This window comes from Heterocephalus glaber, unplaced genomic scaffold (assembly GCF_053883595.1).
Source record: "Heterocephalus glaber isolate CG9 unplaced genomic scaffold, H.glaber_assembly_v1.0 deba00001569, whole genome shotgun sequence".
NCBI classification, from domain to species: Eukaryota; Metazoa; Chordata; class Mammalia; order Rodentia; family Bathyergidae; genus Heterocephalus; species Heterocephalus glaber.
The window spans coordinates 2,502,319-2,520,866 of record NW_028258354.1 but is presented as its reverse complement, the minus strand read 5'-3'; the positions used below and the strand labels follow the sequence as shown (position 1 = coordinate 2,520,866).

General features: G+C 45.0%; 2 protein-coding genes and 2 non-coding genes across 11 annotated transcripts in view; all 4 read left to right on the top strand.

Annotated features, from left to right (window-relative positions):
- Positions 1 to 5,816: 5,816 nt before the first annotated feature.
- Positions 5,817 to 14,310, top strand: Atp5f1b (ATP synthase F1 subunit beta). The gene is made up of 10 exons (XM_004861278.3): positions 5,817 to 6,006; positions 6,446 to 6,628; positions 6,863 to 7,037; positions 8,144 to 8,265; positions 8,512 to 8,696; positions 9,539 to 9,697; positions 9,809 to 9,931; positions 11,965 to 12,177; positions 12,510 to 12,711; positions 14,049 to 14,310. The coding sequence occupies exons 1-10, from the start codon at positions 5,880 to 5,882 to the stop codon at positions 14,147 to 14,149; spliced, it is 1,590 nt and encodes a 529-aa protein (XP_004861335.1). The 5' UTR covers positions 5,817 to 5,879; the 3' UTR covers positions 14,150 to 14,310.
- On the top strand, positions 6,695 to 6,769 carry LOC147823708 (small nucleolar RNA SNORD59). The gene has a single exon (XR_015443420.1). It is a non-coding gene; the product is annotated as a small nucleolar RNA SNORD59 (small nucleolar RNA).
- On the top strand, positions 8,354 to 8,425 carry LOC147823707 (small nucleolar RNA SNORD59). The gene has a single exon (XR_015443421.1). It is a non-coding gene; the product is annotated as a small nucleolar RNA SNORD59 (small nucleolar RNA).
- A 1,638-nt stretch (positions 14,311 to 15,948) lies between the features above and the next one.
- The window catches only part of Baz2a (bromodomain adjacent to zinc finger domain 2A), a 38,395-nt gene continuing 35,795 nt past the window's right edge, over positions 15,949 to 18,548 (top strand). For 3 of the 8 annotated variants that reach the window (XM_004861279.4, XM_004861280.4, XM_087192156.1), the window contains exon 1: positions 15,949 to 16,152. Coding sequence is in view for 2 of the 8 variants with exons in the window: in XM_013078267.3 (XP_012933721.2) it covers positions 16,149 to 16,152 (4 nt within the window). In the remaining 6 variants the exon portion in view is untranslated. Of the gene's footprint in view, positions 16,153 to 17,337; positions 17,601 to 18,548 lie in introns of those variants that run through there. The other 5 variants (XM_021241461.2, XM_021241463.2, XM_087192157.1 and 2 more) reach the window with 3 other exon arrangements.

The following is an 18,548-nucleotide window of genomic DNA, read 5'->3' as shown; positions in this document are numbered from 1 at the left end:
TAAATCTGGTCTGTAGCACAGTATCTGATGTGACTCAGATATCTGTTGGATCCATTTCAGAAATACAGCATGGGTAATCTGTCGCAGGTAGGTCTGGAGGTAAGGAAACAAGTTATAGCAATGATTTGGACAAATGATAAAAGATGCCTTTTTTTTTTTGGTACTGGGGCTCAAACTTGGGTCCTTGTGCTTACGCAGCAGGCGGTGAAACCACTGAGCTAAATCCCCAGCCCTGATGCCTTTTTAGTACTTGATCAGGTGGTCTTTTTTTTTGCTTTTTTTTTTGCTTTTTTTGGTACCAGGGATTGAACTCGGGACCTTGCACTTGTGAAGCAGGCCACAGAACCACTGTGCTAAATCCCCAGCCCCAGGTGGTCTTTTCTAATGAGAAAAATCACGTCAGTTCACAAAGTCATATTGGCAACTTGAATTGAGCTATGAAGAACTCTAGCCTAAATTTCTTAACTTCAAATCCAGTGGCTTTATGTGAAAGAATCAGCAATCCATCCTTTTGCTGTGTTAAAGGAGTGAGAGATGGTTGGGTGTGGTGGTGCATGCCTGTAATCCCAGCACAAACTCCAGGAGACCAAGGTAAACCTGGGCTATATATTACTACAAAGACCCTGTCTTTAAAAAAAAAAAAAACAAAAACTCATAGAACAGTTTAACAGGTTCATGACGGGGCTTAATTCTGTGTCTTGCTGCTGGGCAGCTTGAACCACCGGTGGTACATGCGTAACTGTCCCACTGAGCAGCTTGTAGCACTGCTGGTACAAGTGATACAGTCATGCATGGGATAATCAACATCTCACCAGTGGTTCAAGCAGGTGGAAATTGTTAAGTTTACAACCAAGCCTTGTGTGATCTACCTGTCCTTCAACCATTGTTCTCTGACCTCAGCTAATGTGCCTCATAGAAATAAACTACAACTTTGTGGTTCATATTGAACCTGCAGGTCAAAGTTTACTGGGATTCTTTGTGGTTATGTGGATTCCTGGGTCCTATGCCTGATAACAGCTTTAGTAGCCAGGCATGATGGCTACTAGCTAGTTCAAGGCTGGCCAGCCTGAACTATTTAATGAGTAGGAAAAAAAACCCTGTAGATACAGCTCATTGCAAAGACCTGGGTGTGCCAAATGTGACACAAGCCTGTAATCCCAGCACTAGAGGCTGGAGGAGCTCCACGTGTTTGAATCGAGACTGTCTCAACATACACCTCCCCGACAAAATTCCAGAGTACTGGAAGAATGGGGGAGGGGGTTTAGCTCAGTTGGGGCTCACTAAGGTCCTGAGTTGGATCCCCAGTACCACAAAACAACAAAAGAACATAGGGGTATGAGCAGTGTGGATATCAGTAGTATGGGGAGTTGGTAGAAAGTTCTCACAGCTGGGCATGGTGGTGCATTCCTGTAATCTTAGCACTGGCAGACTGATGCAGGAGGATGTTAAGGTCAGGCAACTTAATGGGATCCTACTCACCCAAAAAGGACTTGGTGTAGTGTAGGGTGACATCCCCCACCAAAACAAAAATAGTTTTAACCCCAAGATAAAATTGGTAAGGTTTACATTTATGAATTATAAGGCACATTTGGAATTAATTTCAGGTTAAAAATAGACATAGGGCCGGGGATTTAGCTCAGTGGTTCTGCCACCTGCCTCAAAAGTGCAAGGTCCCAAGTTTGATCCCTAGTCCCCCCCGCAATTAAATTTTATTAGTACATGTTTGCAGTACATAATGATTATATTCATCCTGGGGAGTTGGTACAGGTACGTAACACATCTTAAATAACATCTTGTTTTTATGTCCCCTTTCCCCTTATTTATTCTTTATATAATTTATTTTTCAGTACTGAGGATTGAACCCAAGGCCCTCACACATGGTAAGAAAGAGTTCTGCCACTGAGCTACATCCTTGCCTTTATTGACTTATTGATTAGGTTTGGTTTGGTTTTTTAGATAGAGTCCTCCTATTATGTAGGCCTTGAGCTTGTGTTGCTCAGGCTGGCTTTGAATACATAAACCTCTTGCCTTGGCCTCTCAAGTATTGGGATTATAGGCACAAGCCACTAAGATTTTCAAAGCTTATTCTCTTTTAGATAAATGTTTTTGTTTTGTGGGGTGTGTGTGTGTGTGTGCCCGCCCCAATACTGGGAATTGAACCCAGAGATATCCCCAGGCCTTTTTGCTTAAGAAAAGTTTATTAGTACTTGTTTGTAGTACATGTTTACATCTTTGTGTGGAGTTGGTACATGTACATCTCTAGGCTTTTAAAAAGTTTTTAAATCAATCTTCATTTTTACAGTAGTGGTGTCTGAAACCAGTACTGTCACACTGAGCTACATCCTGATCCTTATTTTAAATTTTAAAACAGCATCTCATTAAACTAGGGTCCCACTTGGGATCCTTTAGCATTCTAAAGTGTTGGGATTACAGACAGGTCCCACCCTTGCCTGGGTTGTTGGCTTGCTCATTCATTCATCCATTCATTTTTTTTAACAGTTGGTAAAGTTGCACATTTATTAAAGGTAGAGAAAAAGAGGCTTTGCAGATTGAGTTTGGGCCAAGTAAAGTAGGAAAAATGGAGGAAAAAAATACAACCTATACCATAGGGTGGGCTATTGTGAAAAGAGACGATAGCATCATTCACTTTGTGATACTGGATACTGAACTGGTGGCATCAAGTGAAATAAAAAGATGGGAGAGCTGGAAATTTGACTCAGTGCCACATCTACCTTTTTTTTTTTTTTTTGAGAGACAGTTTTGCTGAATTGTCTAGGTTTGGCTCACATACGTGATTCTCCTGCCTCAAGCTCCCAAGTATCTGGGATTTCAAGCATGCAACAACCATCTTTTAGTTTTAGATAGAATTACTTATAAATTTGACAGTTTATCAGATTTCAGCAAAAAGGAAGTTAAAAAAAATGTTTGAGGGCAAAAACTGACAACAAAGTTAAGTTGAAATTTTACAAACTTGGTCATAATGGTGTCTGGAGAAACAATTCTGTACACCCACCTCAGAAACACTGAAAGCATGGGCTGGGGATTTAGCTCAGTGGTGCAGCACCTGCCTGGCAAGCACGAAGCCCTGGGTTTGATTCCCGGTACCAAAAAAAAAAAAAAAGTTAAAAAAAAGATTTAAAAAAAAAAAAAACCCTTAAAAAAAAAAAAAAGAAACACTGAAAGCATGTGGTATTGCAGTGATTAAAAAATGTTTAATAATCCAAATATACATGAAGATACTATAGTTGATATTTGCTAAAGGACAAAGAAATGTATGCTACATTTCAAACAGTGATGAAGTTCAGTTACTTGAAGATGTGAGAATGTCTTAGAAACCTGGAATAAGTGGGATGTCAGTGTAATGTTTATGATGGTTAATAAAACTAATTTAGAGAAGACCAAAATTGATACAAAGAAAAAATTTAGGTGACACTAAGTCTTGCTGGAAAGGGAGGAGAGGGAGGAAGTTTTAAAAATGTTTAGCTTTTATATGAAATTATCCTTATTCTAAAAACAATTTATTTTGTGCTAGGTTATAGGAGGAAATAAAGGATGGTTCAGAAGTTACTTTGGAGAGAAGACAAATATTTACCTTGGTGCTCTTCTGTATGAAGGCCTGAATCCAGCAATTTTTCACTGAGCTGTGTCCTCTGCCCTTGTTTATTTTTTATTTTGAGATAGGGTCTTTCTAAATTGCCCAGGCTAGGCTCAAACTTGAAAGAAATCCTCCTACCTCAGTCTCCCAGAGTGCTGGGATTAGAGGCATATGCCACCATGCCTGGCAAAATTTTACTTTGACAGGGCCAGGGATTTAGCTCAGCTGTTCCGCCACCTGCTTTGCCAGCACAAGGTCCCAAGTTCAATCCCCGGTATCAAAAAAACAAAACAAAAAACAAAATTTTACTTTGGGAAACAGTCTACAAATTGCTCAGGCTGGCCTTAAATTTATTCAGCCTCCCAAGTAGCTAGGATTATGGGTATGCATTGTGTTTTTGTTGGTGGTGGTGGTTTTTTTGGTACCAGGGATCAAATGCATTGTTTTTTCTGTTAAACTCTTTGACACCTTTCCATTGACAAATGATGGTAACTTTTTTTTTTTTTTTTTTTGGTACCGGGGATCGAACTTGGGACCTTACACTTGCAAGGCAGGCGGTGGCACCACCACTGAGCTAAATCCTGGACCCTGATGGGAACTTTTTCATGAACACTGAAAAGTAACAACTAATGGAGCCCAGTGGTTAGAAGTCTAGGGAAATAGGCCTGTGCTGAAATTTTCCATATAGCCATGTTGTTGTAATGGGAAAATAAAGGGTTTCCCCAATCTGTCCCAAAGTATCTATGAATAAAATACTTAAGTATGTATATGTACTAGCTTAGGGGTGTAGCCCAGTCCTTGCCTAGAATTTGTGAAATCCCTGGATTCGTATCCGTAATACCACAAAAGCTGTAAGATGCAACATATAGTGTGAATACCAGAACAGAGAAAAGAACAATATATGTACCACTTCCCCACGATGAATGTATTTGTTATGTATCATGAATATATAGTAATTGTTTGTACTATTTATTTATTTAGGTTTTTTGAGACAGGATTTGGCTGGCCTTGAACTCACTATGTAGCCCAGGCTGGCCTTGAACTTTGCTATCCTCCTCCCTCAGTCTCCTAAACATCACACTTTATTGCACTGTTTGCTTGTCTGGACCTTATAAAGAAGGTCCTGATCTTTTCTTTATTTTGTTTTTTTGCGGGGGAGGGTACCAGGGATGGAACTTAGAACCTTGCGTTTTCAAGGCAGGCAAGGTGCCACTGAGCTAAATCCCCAGCCCTCTTTATTGTTTTGAGGCACGGCCTCGCTTTCTAATTCACGCTGGCCTTGAACTCACTATGTATATCCTAGGCCGGCCCAGAACTCAGTGATCCTCCTGCCTCAGCCTCCCAATACAAGCGTGTGCCATCACCCCTGGCTGATCTTTTTTATTTTTGTATATTCGATGCGTAGCATACATGTGTTAAAGAACTGGTTCTGTTTTTTTCTTTCTTTCTTTTTTGAACAAGGTCTTGCTGTGCAGTTCAGGCTGGCCTTGAACTCACTATGTAGCCCAGGATGGACTCGAACTCGCAGCGATTCTCCTACCTCGGTTCCCAAGTGCTGGGATAACAGGTGTACGCCATCATGCCCGGCTCAAAGAACTGGTTAGTGGCCGGGGATTTAGCTCAGTGGCTCCTCGCCTGCCTCGGAAGAGCAAGGTCTAGAGTTCGATCCCTGCTATCCCCCACCCCCCAATAAAGGAACAGTTTAGTTTCTTTCATTGTATAGATGCAAGCGGTAAAGATCCTGTCTGGGTCTCTGACCCGCTGAGCAGCTAGGGAGCTTCCGATCTCACTCCTATGAAAAGAAAAACCGTGTTTTGACTCTAGAGAAGGCTCTAGAGACCGCCACGATCACCTTCGGCGGTGCTTCAAGACACCACAATTTCTGTAACCCCGCCTATGTGGCTGTTAATTAGCTCAAGGTCCTACCTAAGGAGAGAATCGAAGGGCAGGGAAAGTCAACCCTCGTGTTTCACTCCCTCTTCCAACAGGAACTCAGCCCCTTTCCTAAACGTAGTTCCGCAGAGTACTGACATTGCCCTGGTCCTATTAGGTTTCAAAGTTCAGGGGGCTGCCCCTCCAATGATAAAAGGAATTTGAGATTAGCACCAGTTTTGACCAATGGTTGAGAGGATGGAAGTGTATTAACCTACAGAAGTAGCGCTGAGAATGACGAGCAGCAAATTTACCCAATGGGTGTTGCTATAGCAGAGCAGGTAACGCCCCAGTCGCAGAGGAGCAGGCAGCACGAACAGCTGTCGTCCTCAGTCTCCACCCGGACTCCGCCATGTTGAGTCTTGTGGGACGTGTGGCCGCTGCATCGGCCTCCGGGGCCTTGAGGGGGCTCAGCTCTTCGGCTTCGCTACCCCAAGCTCAGCTTTTACTGCGGGCCGCCCCGGCAGCGGTGCAGCCTGGTAAGTGCTTTCCCCTGAGAGCCCGGTTCCTGTCTTCCCATGACCTTGAGGCGGGGGGCGAATTGGGTGCCCAGGATGAGGTAGTACTAGAAGTCTGCCCTTTAACGGCCGCAGGACAAGACTTGGTCGCCCTTGGAAGCTTTCTGTTATCTCGTCCTGCCTTATTTTGGAGAATGCGCACTGTGTGACGAAGAAGTGCGGGAAGGAGCATTCACTTTCTCGTGACATGGCGGTGTTGCCACGAATAATGGGGTTTGGGGCAGGATGGGAAGACTACGGGGGTGTTCCCGATTACTTTGTGGCCCTCCTGCTGGACACGCCTTCCCTTCAAGCGGAACGAGGCCCAGCCTAGGCGGAATTCGAAATTCTTTGTGGGTTAAGTCGGGGCTTCCGATGACCTTTAGCCGTCAGCTCCATACAGTATTTTTTTGTCCGTTAGCCAGAGACTATGCGGCGCAGACGTCCCCGTCGCCCAAGTCAGGGGCAGCCACCGGGCGCATCGTGGCAGTCATCGGTGCGGTGGTGGATGTCCAGTTTGATGAAGGATTACCACCCATCCTAAATGCCTTGGAAGTGCAAGGCAGGGAGACCCGACTGGTTTTGGAGGTGGCTCAGCATTTGGGTAAGTAGAATTTTTAGGAATGGTGAAGATGTTATTTAGCCCAAGTATCTGAAAAACAAGGCTGTACCTTCTGTGATGATTTTATCAACATGACTTTCGTTCTTCTGAATTTGCTGAAGCCACATTTACATACTGAGAAGGAGTCTTGGTTGACATAGGTCTGTCATACTAGGTACACTTTATTAAATGATAACCAACTTTCCCTTACGAGAAACCTCCCAATGCCTCTGACAGGTGAGAGCACGGTAAGAACCATTGCTATGGATGGTACAGAAGGCCTGGTCAGAGGCCAGAAAGTCCTGGATTCTGGTGCACCAATCAAAATTCCTGTTGGTCCTGAGACCTTGGGCAGAATCATGAATGTCATTGGAGAGCCTATTGATGAGAGAGGGCCTATCAAAACCAAACAGTAAGTCTCTGTGCATCTGTCTCCTACACCATGTTTTTTTTTTTTTTTTTTTTTTGTGGTACTTGGGGATTCACCCAGGGGCTTGCACACACATGCTAGGCACACACTCAATAAATGAGCTATATCATAGGCCTTTTTTATTTTTTGAGATAGAGTCTTACCAAGTTTGAACTGGGTTTGAACTTGCTGTCCTCCTGCCTCAGCCTCTCGAGTAGCTGCAATTACAGGAATCTGTTGCTGGGCTTGGCAGGAACTACTTTTTCTTGCAATTAGACGGTTTAGGCTGATTGATAACTAATAAAGTAGAATTTCCCTACAGGTAGTACTTAACATGTTGATCTAAATTGTTGGATTCACACATTGTATTTTTTTCTGAAGAAATAAGGGATGCAGAAGCTCTGGGGTAGTGTGTGTGTGTGTGTGTGTGTGTGTGTGTTTGGTTTAGTTTTTTGAGACGGCCTCACTAGGTAGTTCAGGTGGGCCTTGAACTCAGTGATCTTCCTGCCTCAGCCTCTTGGGTGTGTCACCATGCCCAGCCCAGAGGTTCTACTGTTAAAAACTTGATACTTTTGGGGCTGGGGATTTAGCTCAGTGGTTCCACCACCTGCTTCTCAAGCACAAGGACCCGAATTCGATCCCCGGTACCAAAAAAAAACCCAAAAAACTTGATATTTTTTAGAACCCCAGTTGATTTAAAGGCATAGGTGTATGGCTTAGGTTGATGATTCTGGAAAACTTTCAGGTCTTTTTTTTTTTCTATTAGTGTGTGAAAGAATGTTAGATTAGGGCTCAGTAAAAGAAAAACTTCTAAGAGTTTTAAATCTCTAAGGGAGTGGTATTGAATGTTCCTGAGGTAATGAAGTCTACTTTATTGCAGGAAGTTAAGGTAGATGCTAAAAATGTACACTGGATTCTCAGAATTGGTCCTAAAAATTGATGTTATTTAAGACTGTCTATTCGTTTGCTTTCTTTTTTTATTTCGTGCTGGGGATTGAACTCAGAACCTTGTACGTGCAAAGCAGATGCAGTGCCAGATGAGCTAAACTCCGTACCTTTAATTTCCTTTCAACAAGATAAATACTGATCCCTTTTTCTCTTCTTTACAGATTTGCTCCTATTCATGCTGAGGCTCCTGAGTTCATGGAGATGAGTGTTGAGCAGGAAATTCTGGTTACTGGGATCAAGGTTGTGGATCTGCTAGCTCCCTATGCCAAAGGTGGCAAAATTGGTATGTTAGTGTTGGGTACATATTTTCCAAACCTAATATGGGAGAGAAAAAAAATATACTGTGATGTAGGTGGGTATTTGATACCTATCCTTCGCTGATGAGCAGCTTCTGACTTTTGTTCTTCTGAGTTTGATGAAGCCAGATGCCATTCCTGAGAAGGGAAAAGATGGAAAGAAGCAATAGTTTTTTTGAAGTTTGCTTAATATGGGAATATAGAGCTCCTCAATATTTCTTGATCTTTCCTAGGGCTCTTTGGAGGTGCTGGAGTTGGCAAGACAGTATTGATCATGGAACTAATCAACAATGTTGCCAAAGCCCATGGTGGTTACTCTGTGTTTGCTGGTGTTGGTGAGAGGACCCGTGAGGGCAATGACTTATACCATGAAATGATTGAATCTGGTGTAATCAACTTAAAAGATGCTACCTCAAAGGTAATGAACCACTGAGCTGACCGATTTTCACAAAATAGTTATGCTAGAAAACTATTGGCAGTTGAAACTGTTCTGTGTCTTCATTTGAATGTCCTAGGGTAGGACTACAAAGAAATTCCTGTTCAGGGCCGGGGATTTAGCTCAGTGGTTCTGCTGTCTGCTCTGCAAGCACAAGGGCCCGAGTTCAATCCCTGGTACCTAAATAAATAAATAAATAAATAAATTTTTAAAAAAAGTTCCTGTTTGTGTTTTTTCCCTTAACTTCTTTAGTGCACATTATTTTTCCTCTTAGATATTAGATTATAGTTTTAGGGTTTTGTGTTTTGGGGTTTTGTTTTGTTTTGTTTTTTGCTATGATGGGGATTGAACCCAGGTATTTGTGAACTAGGCCCGCACTGCCACTGAGCTATTCCCTCAGCCTTGGTAGATTGGTAGATAGTCGTATCGTTTGAAAGCTAATTTAGAGAAGGGGTTTGCTGGTGCTTGCTATGTCTTAGATACCTGGGTCTTAGATACTTATATTTTGTATCTTTCACTTCCGTTCTACTTTAGGAGTTGTGTCTTAGTAATATAAGAAATTATATATGCTGTTTTGAACAGAATATTTAATGGGTTTTTGTTTGGGGGGGTATATTGCTAGAGATTGGAACTCAAGGCCTTGTGCATGCTAGACAAGTACTCTACCACTGAGCTCTACATCCCCAGCCCTGCATATTATAAACAGAAACTTTGATAACTTCTGAGAATGAGAGGCTCTGGTGGTTTCTTTCTAATTGGAGATTTAGGGTATGTGGCTTCCATCTTCTTTTGTGAGATTTTCTGATACAGTATGATTACTGCAGGTAGCATTGGTGTATGGTCAAATGAATGAACCACCTGGTGCTCGTGCCCGGGTAGCCTTGACTGGACTGACTGTGGCTGAATATTTTAGAGACCAAGAAGGTCAAGATGTACTGCTATTCATCGATAACATCTTTCGGTTCACCCAGGCTGGTTCAGAGGTAAGAGGGAAATCTTGAGAGGACCAGGTTAATCGGATCTTTCTGTGGAGTTTTGGAAAGTAGGTCAAAGATGTAGGCATTTAAGACCTTTGTTCATACTCTTTCTTTTAGGTGTCTGCCTTACTGGGCAGAATTCCTTCTGCTGTAGGCTATCAGCCTACACTGGCCACTGACATGGGTACTATGCAGGAAAGAATAACCACCACCAAGAAAGGATCTATCACCTCTGTACAGGTATGAGAAAACAAGTGGATGAAGGTTTAAGTTGCATAAAGGCAGGTACAGAGAGAAAATCTCTTTATTTACATCTCAGAATGGGCTTTTGAAAGGTGGTGGGGTCATCTAAAGTAATTGAGCCAGACCAGGTAGCACACCTGTAATCCCAGCACTCAGGAGGCTGAGGCTGAGGCTGGAGGATCATTGAGTTCAAGGCCAGCCTGAACTATGTAGCATGACTCTGTTTTAAAAATAAATAGTAATAGGGGCCGGGGATTTAGCTCAGTGGTTTTGCCACCTGCCTCAAAAGCACAAGGTCCTGAGTTTGATCCTTGGTATCAAAAAATAATAATAATAATAATAATTTTAAAAAGGAAGGGGGAAATAAAGTGATTGACAGTAGGCAGGTGAATACAGATCACGAAGGAAGTGGTTTTCAGTTTGAGGGAAGTCTGAAGTAGTATGGAAATTGACCATTAAATAATTATTGAGTTAATGTACTACAAGATTTCAAATGTATATAGATGGTATATATATGTATGTATATACAGAGTCAACAAAAAAATGGATACATATGTCAGGAAAAGGAATAAGTTGTATAAATATTCTAATACTAAATTTATGGAGACCTCATGAGTTAATACAGGTTACCTTTGGCCTCTATAATTACAGGAAGTGCTCAAAGTGGTGGCCATTTGCTTCTAGACATTTACTATTACAGCAAACTGCTACTTGGATAACCTTGGTTAGAGTGTCTGAGATTGCTGCACATGCATTTTCAATTTCTTACTGTAAGAGCCAGCAGTGTAGTAAGTTTTCTGATAAATACGAGCCATCATTTAGGGTCTCCCATAGGTAAACATCTTCAGGTGTTAAATTGGGAGGATGTTCACCTTACACAAGTCTTTTCCTGAAATGTGTGTACATTTTTTTTTCTGAAATGTGTATACATTTTTGGGCAGGAGAAAAAAAATATATATATAGGCTTAAAATGTGGCTAAATTGTTCGTGAGTCCTTTTTTTTTTCTTTTTTTTCTGTCGTGGGTATCAAACCAGGGGTGCATGCATGCTAAGTACCTGCACTACCACTAAGGTACAGCCCCCCTTTTTTTGTTTTTGTTTTTTGTTTTGGTGCCAGGGATTGAACTCAGGACCTTGCACTTGCTAGGCAGTCACAGTGCCACTGAGCTAAATACCTGGCCCAGCGAAGACCCCTTTAATGAACTAGTGAAGAGGTATAAGAAAGTTGTTTATTGTTTATTTGGTGTGGTAGTAGGGATTGAATCCAGGGAATACTATGTACCCCCCAGCCTTTTTTTTTTTTTTTTGAGACAAGGCCTAGCTAAGTTAGCCAGGCTGGCTTTGAATCTGTGGGATTGCAGCATGTACCACCATGCCTGGCTTGTTCATGTTTTTTTTTTGTTTTGTTTTTTTGGTACTGAGGATCAAACTCAGGCGCTTGCGCTTGTGGGGCAGGTGGTGTTCTTGTTTTTAACTCTAAAAGTTGGTGGTATAGTTACTGTCATTACCATAGTTAAAGTGTAGAATGAAGAACAAAAAGAATGACAATGAAAATTCTTCCATTGTGACTTAGAAGGATCGAGTAGTCTGTGAGCTCATTCAGCAGGTATTAGGGGTGATAACTCTTTGGAGGTGGACTTTTTGAGACAGGAACTCTATAAATTGCCCAGGTGGAGCTCAAACTTTTAGTTCTTCGTGCCTTAGCTTACCAGGGTGCTGGGATTACAGGTGTGCACCATTGTACCCAGTTTGGGATGAACTTTTTTTCATTTGTTTTTTTGAGACAGTCTTGCTATGTTATAGTTCAGACTGGCCTTGAACTCACTATGTAGCACAGGTTGGCCTCCAACCAGCAGTGATCCTTCTACCTCAGTCTCCCAAGTACTGGGATTACAGGTTTGCACCATCACACCTGGTGAGATGAACTTTTAATGCTAAGAAGGCAGAGTAAGATGGAAAAATCAGGAAACGGAAGTTTCATAGAATACTTCGATTCCTGCTGCATTTCATGGGTTTTTGACTCACTTTAGGCTATCTATGTGCCTGCTGACGACTTGACTGACCCTGCCCCTGCCACTACATTTGCCCATTTGGATGCCACCACTGTGCTGTCCCGTGCCATTGCTGAGCTGGGTATTTATCCAGCTGTGGATCCTCTGGATTCCACCTCTCGAATCATGGATCCTAACATTGTTGGCAGTGAGCATTATGATGTTGCCCGTGGGGTACAGAAGATCCTTCAGGTGAGTGTATTGCTATATAGGATCAGTGGCCATAAAGTTAGAAGGAATTTGAAGACTATATCAGCATTCAGTCACTTGTGATTTGCTTTGGAGCAAGGGAAATTGAGACTGCCAATTGATAGTGCTAACAAAGTCTTTTGAATTTGTAGATAGACTTTGGAATTCAGTTTTTTTGTAATAGCACTTGAGCGAATGGATAGAACAAGACACTGATCTTGGCTACTGCTCTTCACTGTCCCAGCGCTTGCCCTCTATTGGCTTGTTTCATCAAATTTTTGTCTAAACCAAAGAAGTATGAACACTTAGGCCTCTTTCACTTTGTTTTCTCATAGGACTACAAATCCCTCCAGGACATCATTGCCATCTTGGGTATGGATGAACTTTCTGAAGAAGACAAGTTGACTGTATCCCGGGCACGGAAAATACAGCGTTTCTTGTCTCAGCCATTCCAGGTTGCTGAGGTCTTCACAGGGCATATGGGGAAGCTGGTACCCCTGAAGGAGACCATCAAAGGATTCCAGCAGATTTTGGCAGGTGAGTACAAAGCTAAACAAACTGAAATCTTGAAAGTTTGGTGTGTGCCTGTTGCAACAGAAACTATGATATGCTGCTAATTTTTTTGTTGTTCTAATACGGGAATGGAATCCCAGAGTCTTTGCACTGAGCTACATTCCCAGCTCTTTCTGTTTTTTATTTTGAGACAAGGTCTTGCTAAGTTGCCTAGTCTGGGATTGAACTTTGATCCTCTTGCCTCAGCTTCCAAGAGTGCTGAGATTAAGGTGTACACCACCATGTCTTTTTACTTTTTAATATTTCTCACCAATTTTATTTGAAAGTACATTTTTCTGAGTGTGACATAACTTGAGTTTCTAGCTTCCCTATCCCTCCCCCCTTATTTTCCTAATGGTTTTGAGACTGCACCCAGGGTATAGAACATGCTAAGCAACATGATGTCTCTGTATATCTCCACCCTTTCATTTCAGTTACTAATTTTTGCTTTAGTTAAAAATTTTTTTTCCATACTGAGGATTGAACTCGGATCCTTGTACATGCTAGGGAAATACTTTACCACTGAGCTACATCCCAGTCCTTTCTGTATTTTTGAAATAGGGTCTTACTTAAGCTAGCCTTGAACTTGTGATCCTCCAGGATTGGCCTCCCAAGTAGCTGTCTAGCATCCTTTTATATGTATTCCCAACACTTAATGGTTTCAATACTAGCTACTCTTCTGAGAAAATTATAACAATACAGGAAAAGCATTATTATCCTGTTTTACAAATGAGGAAACAGAAGCACAGAAGAGTTAAAAATAAACTCTCCCAGGCCGAGGATTTAGCTCAGTGGTTCCACCTCGAAAGCACAGGGTCCTGAGTTTGATCCCCGGTACCAAAAAAATAAAATAAACTCTCCCAATATCACATAACCAAGGAAGAGAATAAGAATGTGTTGTGGGCCATTATGGTACAGCAGGCAGGAGATTGAAGCAGAAGGATCTTAAATTCCAGGCCAGCTTAGGCTACATAGTGAGACCCTGTCTCATGTGTTTTGTTTTTGGTGTTTTTGAGACAGGGTCTCGCTATATAGTTCAGACTAGCCTTGAACTCAACTATGTAGCCCAGGCTGGCCTCAAACTTGTGGTGATTGATCTTCCTGCCTCAGCCTCCCATGTGCTGAGGTTACAGGTGTGTGCCACTACACCTGGCTCTAAATCATGTGTTTTTAATTCATAGTATGTTGTATCTTTTGAATTTGACTTGTTGAGGAACAGTCAAGAGATTTCTTAGATGATGTGAGTAGTCTGGTGGCCTCCACCCACATTAAGATTGGTACCATGCTGCGCTCATTGCTAGTTGGATTTGTTTTCCTTGCAGGTGACTATGACCATCTCCCAGAACAGGCCTTCTACATGGTGGGACCCATTGAAGAAGCTGTGGCAAAAGCTGATAAACTGGCGGAAGAGCATGCATCATGAGGGTCTCCTGCCAGAATAAGTTTTTGTCCTCTGTGCTGCCCTTCTCTTTGCCGCTAACCCTGAAACCAGTTTTCTGTGTAGGCCGTACAAGAGCCTCAAATGAATATGTGTTGTGTCTAAAGAGTATTTAAGGTTTCCAATAAAACGCAACCCCCTCGGCATTTGTCTGTTTTTCTTGGTTCTGACGCACTGAAGCTTTTGACAATGAGTGGCCATAAGATGCAATTTTAGCACAAAGTGTAGGCTAAATGTGCTTGGGATGGGATCATCAGAAAATAGCCATTCTTTGAGATTCGTGAACTGCAGGTTTTATGAGAATTTTCCTGGGGATAGTGTGATCTTAGTAGGATCTCTCTCAGCTTTGTCTCATTCATAGCATTTGTTGAAAGCAAATGGATAAACCCTCATATAGCACATTTCTATATACAGGGATTTTTTTTTTTTTTTGTAGCAGAGCAATATTGGAAAAAATGTATTGGTAGTCCAGGCACCCAAGAGGCACAGGCAGGAGTATCACTGTGAGTTTGAAGCCAGCCTGGACTACATAGCCAGCCTAAACTACATAGACCGTGTCTCCAAAAAAAAGTACTGGCTTAGAAGTAACATTCCAAAACAAAGCAGAGGTTAATCAGCTAAATTTTTAGGAAATGGTGAATATTGTACTTACCTGTTAAAATGAGTTAAAAGGGCCCTTTACATCTTGGTTAGACCTTCACACAGGTGTTCCTAACCACAGTCTCCTGACATTTTGAGCAAGCCTAGACTTGCATGTTTGTGATTGAGTCTCTGCAGGGGTAAAAAATACCAAGACCTATCCTGAGCCTTATTAATGTTCCTTATGAACGTTTGGGAAAGATTTGATCTTACACGGAGATAGCAACTTTCTCAGTTGCTACTTGGACTTCTAAATGGAATTAGATCATTTCCCTTTCATTTCAACCCAGTAAGTTTCAGAGTGCAAGGTCAGTTTTGGTGCCCCAGGTGTTCTCTGGGCCCGGACCCATCCTACTGCCCTCTCGTGGTAGCACTGGAAACTGCAAGAACTCTGATGTCACCATTTTGAAATCCTTCAAGGCCATTTGCTGGGAGGTGGTTCTCATCTAATGACTGTTTACAAACCAGCTGAGGCTTTTGTCCAGAGGCGGAGCCTGCACCTATAGGCTCCACCCCTAAGGCCTTCAAGTTGGGAGACTAGTTGAGCTCCCAATTCAGAGGCCCCTGGGGGCTAAAGGTTGGGGAGGGGCCCTGGGAGAGGCGCCTGGGGTGGAGTAGGGGCCTCTAAACTTCCTCCCATCTGCCTATGACGTCCTCCGCACCAGTCTCTCCGGTGTCATGATCTGGACGGAAGGTGGAGCCCCTGAGCTGCCTGTAACTGGCAGTCGGCTCCCAGAAAAGCTTGAATGTGGGGAAATGCTGAGTTATGGGGGTGGGGACACTTCCTCCAGGTCCAGACTCTGGAGTTGTGGAGAAGGTGGTGAAGGCCCCAGGGTATGGGTCACCGGTTCCTGCTTTGTTTTCTCAGCCACCCAGATGCAGACCTAGGAAATAAAATCCTAAAGGTCATTTGCATCCCTCTAGCCCTTCCCTGGACCCTTTGGGACGTCCTCCAGCATTTACCGAGGACCTTCTCCCTCTCATTAGCTGCAATTATTTATTTCCTTCCCCCTTCACCACCCTCTTCTACCACGCCACTGAAGTGTCAACACACTTCTAACCTTCCTCCATATTTCGCCTGGTCTGCCCTGTCCTTGCCTCCTCCCTCTCTCCACCCAGAGAAAGCCCCGCCCTTCCCTCCTCCCTCCCACCCCAGCCTGTCACACAGGGACATCACCCTACAGCAGTTCAGGCTGTGTGGTTCGCAGGAAGCATACTCTGGCTTTTCGATTCTTGCTAGTTTTCAGTTAACATTTTGAGAAGATCTAACACCAGCCTTCACGTCAAGGGGGGCCAAGGACAGTGAGGAGCCGGTGGTCCCAGCCGGGAGTCCTGCCAGACTGACATGGGTGAGTACGGGGCCAGCCCTGGGGAAGGCCTGAGGGATGCCTAGCTCCCTCCCTGGCTGACTCAGCAGGGGTGGGGCCTAACCTTTGCTCGTTTGGGGGGTGAGAGGAAATGCGACCATGGGGGACACACAGGGCTCAGCTGGTGAGGCTGCCAACCAAGGGATCCTGGCATTGGCAAGCTCCAGCTCTTTGGAAGTGCCTAAGCCTGTGCCTTAGGCCAGGGCTTCCCCGTCTCCCGAGAAGTACTGCTCCTAGCTTCTCATTATTCAAGCTGGGGAGATTCCAGTAATATTTCATAGTACTCCTTGCTGCCCCCAACAAAAGTAGCGCTCACCTTTGGTTGTGGTGAAGGGTCTTTGAGGTGCCTCCACTCCCCCTAATCTCTCTCGGGCCTTTCCTGTCCCTGCTTCTCTCCTCCCCCACCCTGTCCCACCACCAGGTGGGGGCTGCAATGAGCAGCTGCTTCCTGTTGCCAGAGATTGCGGCAAGGGTGGTGGTGGTTGGGACAAAACTATGAAGTATGAATAAAAGGGATTCTCACGGTCCCACATCAGCCTGTGTCGGGCAGTTAGGGAGGCCTCCACATTAGTCGGTGAGGACACTGAGTAAGGTAAAACCAAGCTTGAGAGGACAAGGTTGTGCCCTTGTGGCTTCCTGATTCCAGAAGCTCCACAGTTGTGCGGATGGGGCCTCAAGGAGGTGAAACCGGGGACCTGTTCACCTCGTAGGGCGCGACGCATGACCCCCAGCGCTCTGGGCCTTGCTGGAGTCCTTGCGGGTTCCACTGCTTTCCCAGCCTCCTTTGTGTAGACGTCTTCGCTGAGCCCCAGACAAGCAAGCACCGCTCTCCTAAGTACTCTCGTTCGGACCCCCCGCCCCCCACTTCGCCACATAAGTTTCTGTCTCTTCCTGGGGTCTGCTGTCTTCATCTGGGATCCTTCCTGGTTCTGGCCCGAGACGCCACCCGCTTCCCCCTCCCCCAGCGAAGCCTAGGCGGCAGCCCTCCCCAATAACTCCTCACCCCGGTAGCTCCTGCCCCTTTAAGCGCCACCTCCCCCCCTCCACCGGCCCAGGGCTGGGGGAGGAGGCGCCGCCGCCCGCAGCCCGGCCCCGCTCCAGGTGAGGCCAGGCTCCCACCTCCGGCCGGAGTCCCTGTCCCTTCCCGGGGGCTCGGGACTCGGGCCTTCCTCTCTAACCCGCGCTGTCTACTCGCCGGCTTCTCGTGCTTAGCGACCGGAATCCAGAGGCTTCTCCAGCCTCGCAGTCATCCTCTCCGGTGCCCCTCCCATTCTGGGCCTAGGATCTCCCCTCCCCCGCGTTGTCCTTGCCAGAAACATCTCCCGCGGTCTAGGTTTCGCCTCCTCCCCTCCGGAATTAGCGCTTTCCCACGCCAACCTAACCCCAACGGAGAGGGGACGCCACCACCCCAGCTCCTCTCCTCTCCCACGGTAAGGGCCGGGGCCGAGGGCAACTCCGACGACAGTAGCCTGGCTGCTCCGGGTTCACGTAGTACCACCTCCAGCGTTCCAGCAGCCGTCGCCCCACCCCTAGTCTCCAGAGTTTGGGGTCCGACCCCTGCCCCGCCCACTGCGCCCAGGTGGGAAGGGCCTCGTTCTAGGTACGGGGGTTGGTTGTTCCGGCATCGGACGTCCCTCCCCCAGAATCGGGGCGCCTGGGATCTGCGCGCTGGTTAGCGGCTGTTGGGGCAGACAGGTGGGGGCCTGGGCCAAATCAAATCCCTGAGGGACTTGGGGTGCTGGGTGAGGCGAGAGAAGCCCATCTTTCTCTATTCAAGATGTAGAGGGAACCTCCACCCCGAAACTATAAACCTGAGGGGCACTGGCCAACTTGTAGGGGAGTATTTGCCTTTTAATATATTATGGGAGAATCTTGCCTCCCCAAGGTGAGGAGGATGAGGTCTGTTTTGCTGTGACCTAAGGGAGGAGGGGACCAATTGGAATAGTTACAGGGCTGAGAATCATCTCTCCACTGGATCCTATTAACAGTGTGATCCATTCTGTTAGTGAGAGAAAGGGGGGTCTTTTATAACTACCCTACCTCAAGTGGGAAATTCTTTCTCCCCAAGTCCAACAGCAGCACCCCTAGCTCTGCTCCTTCTTTTGTGCTTTTATTCCCACTCACCACCTCCAAAATTGGGGATTGAGCGTTAGGATTTGCTTCAGACTCTTCTGAGTTGTGTTCTGGGGGCTGGGAGGGCACAACAGGAAGGTGAGGGTGGTCTGTAGTGTTGGATGCTAGGAGTGTCTGAAGGGGGAGAGGGAAGGAGGTAGAGCTAGGACTAGTAGGACTCTCCTTTTCCCTTCTTCCTCCTGGCCCCTGCCATCTGGCTTCAGAGTGGAGCCAGGCACTGTGGCAGCTGACCCCAGAGTCAGTGA

Bases quoted from the DNA above. Each gene is read 5' to 3' on its own strand.
- Atp5f1b (XM_004861278.3), top strand. From the start codon at position 5,880: ATGTTGAGTCTTGTGGGACGTGTGGCCGCTGCATCGGCCTCCGGGGCC. The intron at 8,266-8,511 runs GTATGTTAGTGT...GATCTTTCCTAG, and splicing joins TGCCAAAGGTGGCAAAATTG to GGCTCTTTGGAGGTGCTGGA. The intron at 8,697-9,538 runs GTAATGAACCAC...TGATTACTGCAG, and splicing joins TAAAAGATGCTACCTCAAAG to GTAGCATTGGTGTATGGTCA.